The sequence below is a fragment of the Cyprinus carpio genome, chromosome A11, assembly GCF_018340385.1.
Source record: "Cyprinus carpio isolate SPL01 chromosome A11, ASM1834038v1, whole genome shotgun sequence".
NCBI lineage: Eukaryota > Metazoa > Chordata > Actinopteri > Cypriniformes > Cyprinidae > Cyprinus > Cyprinus carpio.
In genome coordinates, this window is record NC_056582.1 from 20049983 (window position 1) to 20059464 (window position 9482).

Genomic DNA, 9482 nt, shown 5'->3' on the forward strand with positions numbered 1-9482 from the left:
GTGTATATATATATATGTATGTATGTATGTATATATATATATATATGTATGTATATATATGTGTATATATATATATATATATATATATATATATATGTGTGTATGTATATATATATATATATGTGTGTGTGTGTGTGTGTGTGTGTGTGTGTGTGTGTGTGTGTGTATGTAATTAAATAATTTGTCTCATAATTCATAGCGAAATATATTCATAGAGAAAAATGAGATGGCAGAACTTGTCCTGACCAAGAACTATTTTTATATTTTTATCTCTTAAATCATCATGTGATTCTTCAAATTAAGATGGCTCCTAGTTCTAACATTGTTAGCTTGGCATTGAAAATGGTCAACATGCGACTGAAACGTTTGCCTTGTTTTTACTCCGTAAATTGCTCATATTGCTTTCATCTTGCTTGTGACTTTTTGATGTTTGAGTGTGCAGACTTTTTTCTTCACTTTTTTTGGAAACTTTTTTTGGTCTACGCACCTCAGTTGGATTATTTTGAAGGCGCGGTGAGTCTCTGGCTGCTTCTCATATTTCATACCAACAGCCTCTTTCATTTCACATAATACAATCATTTCAACTCTAATATTTCATGTGCATTTATTTATTTATTTCAGTTCATGCTGGGATTTATTCTGAGCTGATTTAAGGGCCCTCGAGGTGATGGGTTAATAGAACATTTAATGTTGCTACATTTCCTCTGGAAGGTCTTACTTTAGGGCAGAGAAAGATAGATGAGAAGAGAGGGAGAGCAAATAAAAGGGAAGGTTGAAAAGCTAAGAGCAGGTTTTTCAGAGACATTAAGATTAGAGAGCTGTGTCCACCCACTGACACTTCCTCTTCCTCCTTCCTCTCCTCGGTTTTCTCCTGTTAACTCACTGATTTTAACACTGATGAGGCCTGAACTATTGTAATGCCCTCTCTATCTCTTTACACATTATTCTGAACACACTTCTTATCAAAGCTTGCTTCATTTCAACCGATTTTACAGCGCTCCCAACAGAGTCATTAAACCTCCAATCGAGACAAATCATGTCTTGTGATCTTTTCATTCAAATCTAATGAGCGCTAAATCACACTAATTGAGGATGAGTATGTTTCTTGTTTTCTGTGTTAAAGATATCCAAAAATGCATAATTTTGATAATTATATTCTTTTCAAACACCTGAAAGGCCCATCGCTGCGTCCAGACTGCAGACTATGTGTCGCTTTCACTTCAGGCAGGGTGTAGTTAACAGTAGTCAAATGTTACATCAATATTCATTAAGTTGATGAATATATTAAAGTGAAGTGTTGAATATGCAAATCAGAATTGGTTCTTATGTAAGAGACTGAAGTGTGAGAAAACAAGATGAACAATCAGCAGGTTGGACAGAAATTATATTTGAATAAATTAGTTTATTAAAATTATATCAGTACAAGCCAGACAACTGCTCCCCCCCCAAAAAAAGAGACCCCCCGATGTTTAGTTGTCTACATGTACTCAAACAGTCTGGGACATTAGGGACGTCTCTGTTCTTCAGCTTTTACTGAATATCTCTTTCACCATCTGTTTCTCATAGACAAAGGCTTTCAACACCTGTATGACTCAGTCAGGCTGTTAAGTCTAATCTAATTCTGATTGATTTTGGGCTATATTATGACCAGAATCCAACTCTTACAATTATGGATATATCAAAAAAACCTATTCTTACGTGACTGACTCTTCATCACCTAGCCTTTAGCATTAGTATATATTTTGCACACGGAGCCGTTGTTAACTGACAAGCTGCGCAAATCCACGTTCATTATCAGTGTAATATCTGCTGATATTTATCATGCATCCCTAGTAAAATTATTTGCAGTAAGTGTAAACTAGTAGATGCTATTTATACTTAATGCAAACAGTGGCAGATATTTGCACCTCAGTATTGTAGTACATTATTAAACAGTATGTAATAATAATGTATTGTGCAAATAATCATTTTTATTAAAATTATTAAATGGTTGATGTCTTATTGGGACAATCAAACACAACACACAAACACTAACCCAACCACTTTACCTCAAAAACAACAAAATATCAAAAAATATTATTGAGGCATTTTATTTCCACTTTTACAATATTTCCTTAATTTTTATTAAAAAAAAAATTCATTTCAAAAATTATATCAAAAGGCAAAATCGAAAACAACGAGCTCAGGTCGATTGCGTCAAAAGTTACCGCCACTCGCCTTAAAACCTACGCTAACGAGGCTGCTGTTTGATGGGCATCTTTTGTAATGTTGTCTGTCCCAACCAGACAATGGTGGGCAGGGTTAGTGTAAATACAGTCCTTTTAAGAACTGTTTCTGAAATCTTAAATGAATAATCAAAAAACAATTTAAAAAATGTTACTGAAAAAAAAATAAAAATGCTTATTTTAAGAACTGTTCACTAAAAGCTTCTTTGGGCAACCAAAAATAGTTATATGGCATCACTGCAAAAAAAACAACAACAACAACAAAAACATTTTTGAACCTTTAAACCATTGAACTCACAAACAAATTCAAAGTCTGAAAAAGGAAAGGCCTGATCTGAAACCTTGATCTACCCGCCACAGCCCTATTCTACTTCTGACAGATGATTGACGTATGCTGCCGTAAACAGGGAAAGGAGACAGAAGGGAATGGAAGCTGGGGAATTACGTAACGCCATTAATATTCCAATATCATAAACAATGTATCCATGCCATACTGTTTGAGATCGGGTCCCTCAAGACCTGAAAAAGGAAAATGCGCAGATGAGCAAATTTAAACAATGTCTGTTGATTCATTGATTCCTACTCTTAGGTCACAAAATTGGGCTGATTGTTTTGTGCGAGTAAAAAGAAAAGCTTAGCTAATTTATCATTATTTGAAGTTTGAAGGTTTTTCTGTCTAGTACAACTTAAAATGCTGATGCATAATCCATAAGTGTATTGTCCCGTTCTCTCTGGTGGGATTTCGTAATTGGTTCATGGCTGAACTATTGATTCTAGATAATTAACCAGCTCAGAGTCCCATGTGGCACTTTGCAATAAAAAATAAAGCTGAAGGGCAAAAAGATTCATATCCACCATCATCATCAGGTCAATAGTCTCTCATGTCATTCCTTTTCTTTAAAGAATCAGCCATTGTTCCTATATTTTACCTATGAATGCAGATCTATAAATTAAACCATTTTGTAAAAGCCTAGGTTTGAATTTATCTCCAAAGGCATTTCTAAAACTCCTCAGCAAGGAGTTTAACCAAAGCAATCAACCTAAATAAAAAGATTGTAAGGGAATAAAAGATCTACTGATGACATAAAGAAAGTATTTTTAATACTTTTATAAAAATGTAGATAGATATAAATAGATGGTATTAAAATATATTTTAACTCTAAAAAAAAAAATCTATAACACTTTGGAGAACTTGAATATAGCACTTTTATACTTTTGGAATCCCACTGTTCTAGTGCCGGCAACTCTTCACTGTAGTACAAAGCAAATTTGATTTAAAGGAATAGTTCACTCCAAAAATGAAAATTCAGTCATTAATCACCTCATTCCAAGCTTTCTTTCTTCTGTAGAATACATAAGGTGAATTTTTGAAGATTATTAATATTTGAAGAAATTACTCTTTTCACTATAGTTTAAAGCGAATGTCTGTCAAGCTCCAAAATGACACAAAAAAAGGCATAAAAGAGTTATAAGATATTCACAAAAGTAATCCATATTAACTATCAAGTAATTTAAACTCATTTCCAATTGATTTTGGCCATTAGCTGGTGGTTAATCTGTACATGGCTTAAATACAACTGCCCTGAATGGCCAAATTAATGATGCTGGAGAAGGTAGATATATACAGAAGCAAAAAAGGCTCCATCGCAAAATTCAAGAAGAAAAGAAACAGATGGGGGGTTGAAGAGGGATCGGTGGGTAAGCCAGAGACGAAGATGAAAGCTGTCAATGTTTCTCATCCAAATTCAAGAGGAAAGGTTCCATCTCACAGTGCTGTTCTTCTCTGTATATCCTTTTAATTAATGTTCCCTCATATAGATTCAGCCTCGCTAGACTTGCGGAGATAGAGAGAGAGAAAAACAGGGCATGGAAATTTCTTCCGCTTTTCTTCTTCTCAACAATAGCAGAGGGTATGATAAGCATGGATTGCCTTTCTACTCTATGAAAAGAATCTTGAACTCAGTGATGCTCCAAGATCAGATTCCAAGGTTTTCTACATTCAAAGAATCACAGAAATAACGATCGGGATGGAGTAAGGGACATAGTCCAATACAAAATGTGTCAAGCATGATATTACTTCATACACGTTTAATAAGACATTTAACATTTATGAGGCCAATTGCGGTTTCAGAATACACCTTTTAAGAAATAAAAATATTAAATGAGATCTTGTCTATTGCTTCTCATAGAAAGCAAAGAGATTATTGGAGATTAAACCGTTTAAATCCTGTTGTGAAACATAACCCAGTAATCTCACACATATCTCCTCAAGAGTTTGAGAAAAGATCGACACAGTTGTTAGTCCTGTGTTCCTGTGTCTTGTGTTTTTCTCCCCATGTTCTCCCCATGACCTATTTTCTCCTTCATGTCTGATTATGTTCATTAGTTCCAGATGTGTCTTGTTATTTCCGTGATTAGTCCTATAATTTAAGCCCTGCGTTTTTTCCATATCCAGCGTCCGGTATTGTTTGTCGATTCCTGTGCTACGTGCTTGTTCCTTGGTGTTAATAAAGTCTCTATTTGTTCTGGATTTCCTCCGTCGCCTCCTCTCCTACACAGTAGCAGATCGTGACAACAGTGTTTCAAATTCTGCTCTGAATTGCCAGGTTATCAGCATCTGCACTCTAAATTCAAAGATCTCAATACAAACCCAAACACTTCTCATCAAATACTTCCATTAATACCTTAATAATAATTTTATAATTTACTTGAATATATTTTAATATATAATTTATTTCTTTGATGGCAAAGCTGAATTTTCAGCATCATTGCTCCAGTCTTCAGTGTCACATGATCTTTCAAAAATCATTCTAATATGTGCTGCTTAATATTTAAATGGTAACTTTTATTTATTTTTTTAAATGGTAACTTTTATTTATTTTTATTTTGTAGAAACCGTGATATTTTCTGGCCAAAAGAACAGTATTTATTGATGTAGCATTATAAATGTCTTTACTGCTACTTTTGATCAACTGAATGCATCTTTGCTGAATAAAAGTAATAATTTAAATATAATTATAATAATAAAAAAAATCATACTGACCCCATACTTTTGAACGCTAGTGTAAATGAGCTATATACTTTTGAACTATGAAAGAGGAACCTCTGACCAGTAATTTTTTTTTTCTCTTGTAGAACTTAAAGGGTTACTCCACCCCAAAATGATGTCATTAATCACTTACCCCCATATCGTTCCAAATTTGTAAAAGCTTAAAAAAAGCCACAAGACACAGAACAATGTACGCTATTTGCATACAGTGGATGTTCTCCAAAATGGTGCTATATGTAGAGACGAATTGTTGAATAGAGTCGTTGTTTTTGTTTCTTTGCACAGGCTTCATTAAATTCAGATTTAACCACTGATGGCATATGGACTAATCTGACGACGTCTTTCATACTTTTCTGGGCCTTGACAGTGTATTTTACTTGGCATTCTATGGGACAGTCACAGGCTTCCCGGTTTTCATCCAAAATATCTTAAATTGTGTTCCGAAGACAAACAAAGCTTTTACGGGTTTGGAACAACATGGGGGTAAGTGATTAATGACAAAATTTTCATTTTGGGATGGAGTATCCCTTTAATGGTGCAACCAGATCCACACTTTGACCCTGCAGCAAGAAAAATTAACTATTAATTAAATAACAAAATGCCATATTGCTTCTTCAAGGCTAAATGATCTTTCATAATGACATACCACTAACAGAAAATATCCCCAATATCTTTAATATCTGCAAAGATGGCACATCTCATGAGAGAAAGATAAAATTCTGAGAGAGACTCCACATTATTTATGAAAAAGACATGAGTGACGAGGAGAAAAGACCCCTGCGGTGACTGCTGGAGAAGCCCATCAAATATTTGGCTTGATGATTGAGTAGCTTTAAGATTGTCTGGGATGTCCCTCCACTGCAATTCAAACCAGCTCTGCATTTAGAAAATTGTTGTTTTTCTACTGCAAAAGAAACAGTGAGAGTGTCTACAGGGTATAACAACTTATTGAAATTGCTGTGTTGCAATATATATATATATATATATATATATATATATATTATTATAGCATGATATATACTGTGTGTGTGTGTGTGTATATATATATATATATATATATATATATATAAAATTTCTTTTTCCATGACGTTTTGATACCAAACACATATCAAATCTCTCTAAAACAATAACAGAGAAGAAACAGAAGGTCAAAGCTGGCCACCACCAACAGAGAATGCCTGTGAGAAATAAAACATTATTGATGTATTTATATAACTTTATTCCTCTCACACACCAAAGTTTTTCATGTGAGAATGGATGAGTGTTTTCTTTTCTTTAGTAAGTTCCTTGCCTGGGGATAAACATCTGATTGAACGTCAGAGGAAAACCCTTTCCAAATATACCCTGCATGTTTTCAGAAAAATAAACAAAAGTACTCTGGATAAATTTGGGACTAAACAAGATCTCATGGCCCAATGTACAAATGTACTGTTTCTAAACACAACATATCCTGTCACTAGTATCTCTCTCTCACACACAACCACACCCATATGCTTTGTCTTGGGCAACCGCAGAGGACTGAAAGTGTTATGAAGAGATGAATGTGCCAAGAACAGCACCAAACCACACATCTGTGAAATATCTCAGCACTTTTCTGAAGTTTGTCTTTGTTATTAAAATCTATTATGTTGATAGGTGATCCCCTGATCTTCCTTATTTCATAGATTTGTTGCTGTAAGAAAGCCTAATTGTGTCTAAACTGCTTTACAGAACTGATATCTTTCTCCATTGTAGGAAATTACCAGCTGTGATATCATCTGAAGAGAAAATGTCAAAGATCAGTAAGGAAGAAATCTATTGGAGGTCTGGGATAATAAACAGTTAAGAGTGGTGCTGTCTAAAGCTTAAACCTAGGGTAGATTTGAACAAACCTTTCAAACACCCAGAACACCCTAGCAACTGCCCAGGACACCGAGGTAACCTCCTTGCAACTGTCCAAAACTTTAGTAACTTCCTAATGACCACCCAAAAACCTTGAAATACCTCGTAGCAACAACCCAGAACACCCTAGTAACCTCCCCTATCAATTGCCCACAACACCCTAGTAACTGGCCAAAACACACTTGTAACCTAAAACACACAAGTAACCTCCTAGCAAGTTTCCCAGAACACTCTAGTGTTCTCCTAACCACCAGCCAAGTAGTAACCTTCAAGTAACTGCCAAAACACCAGCAACTTCCTAGCAACCACCAAAACACTCTAGTGCCTTCCTAGCAACTGCCTAGAACACCTTAAACTTCTACCAAATGCCCAAAACACTAGTAACTTCATAGCAACTGCCCAGACCACACTAGTAACCACTTAGCAACCACTCAGAATATGTTGGGATTACATAGCAAAACACTGAAAACCATTTTAAACGCTATAGCAATTATGTAGCAACAACTTGGCACTGGTGGTGAAATATGTGTAAAAAAAAAAACAAAAAAAAAAAAAAAAAAAAAAAACAACAACCGGTATTACTTAATTATAATGAAATGTAACTCAACAATAGTTTCAGAAAGGGTTTCAAAATGTTACTTACAATAGAAGAAAACATTTGACTATATTTAACGGTGTACCATCTCAAAGGATTCACACATTCTGTGCTCACACAACAACCTTACAGAGTCTAAAAACAATCCTAAGCTTCAACAGACACATCATATCCCAATATCCCAATATTCCACAATAGACTGCTGATGTCCACTGGAATTCTCTTCTGACACCTGCTCTTGTCCTCCTCCTCTAATGACAGTAATCTACAGGATTACAGGGTGGACAACTGTCAGACGTCACTAAAAAAACAGGGGATGGACAACAAGTGGTGTCTTTACCAACAGCAGACAACCATCACCATTATCCGCCACTTAATCTCTAAAAATACATTTAGACTCTTCTAAAACGACACTTGTAAAAAAAAAAAAAAAAAAAAAAAATATCTAAGGTAAGGTTTACAAAAAGGCACCATTATTTGGACAAAAAAAATATATATATATTTTCAGGATTTTTTTTTTAAGAAACACTGTAGACTACATTTTAACAGATTAACTATATTTTACATTTCTGGAAGACAATGCAATGCTAGGGTGGTTGCAAGGGAAGTTGCTATGCTGTTTCTAAGATATTCTAAATAGAGTTTAGTGCATTTCTAAGTGGTTGCTTGGGTGTTTTGGGTGGTTTTTTTTTAGTCAAAAGTCAAGTCAAAATAGCACACTCTATGATACCCTAACTATGATAGTTTACCCAACATCAATGTAAATGTAAAATGTACCTATTATTATTATTTTTGTTTTGCTTGTTGACTATACAAACAGCTGAGAAAGAGAAAACTTGTGTAACAGTATATTGGATCCAGGCAGCTCTAGATGAAATAAAAATTAAATATTTTACAATCGCTTCGTAATTAGCAACATATTAGATAACATAGATTAAACTAGATTTAATGTAGATCACACAAACATGGTATGAATTTCTTCCAGTCCTTTCTCTACTGAAAGTCAATGCCACATCATCACAAAGACCCCATTATGAAACTTTGTGCACTTCATCCTCTTTCACAAATAACTTTGTTCAAGAAACTTGCTTTCTCTGATTAGTGTGACCTATTTGCGCCAGCTAAATACATTCAATTGGTCTTCCCTTGTAAATCACTGACCCGAGAAAGACGTCCCTGTGTTCGGTCTTTTGTCAAAGCCATTTCCTTAAGCTAAATGGTTCTGGTCCTCCTATAAGCTCCTCCGAGCTCCTGAGACTCCAAACTCACAGTCGACTGCTCCTAAATTTCATTACAGGTCTGGCCGAAAATCCCCTGGCAGGAAACAAAAAAGGAAAGCTAAAATTTGCATGTGTTATCTTGAAGGAGAGGTTCACCGGATTGGCAGGGTCCCCTTTGTCAATTCTTTAAAAAAGTAGGACTTGCAACAACCCTAGTAGTGAAAAATGGGCAGTATGACCAAGAAAACACGATTATGAAAAGTGTTTCAGACATCTATAAAGTTCAAAAGAGACTATTTCTTATTTGCTGGGAAATGGCTATAGCCTGTCAGAATGGTAGTAGAATCACTCTCCATGATGAATGAAACATCCAAGGAGCTCTAGGGAACACAACAAAAGAATCCAAGAGAAGGTAAAAAAAAAAAAACAGGTTTTTCATATTTCACATAGGACAAGATAAAAGCACATTTTAGGTTACAGACTGAAAGAAGAGATTGCTTAAATTGTACCTT

At 34.9% G+C, this 9482-nt stretch overlaps 1 protein-coding gene across 1 annotated transcript in view; it reads right to left on the minus strand.

Annotated features, from left to right (window-relative positions):
- LOC109063869 (testis-expressed protein 264-like) overlaps positions 1-9210 on the minus strand; it is a 20723-nt gene extending 11513 nt beyond the window's left edge. The window contains exon 1 of the mRNA XM_042766710.1: positions 8912-9210. Coding sequence (XP_042622644.1) covers positions 8912-8953 — 42 coding nt within the window. The 5' untranslated portion in view covers positions 8954-9210. The remainder of the gene's footprint in view (positions 1-8911) is intronic.
- Between the last annotated feature and the right edge of the window lie 272 nt (positions 9211-9482).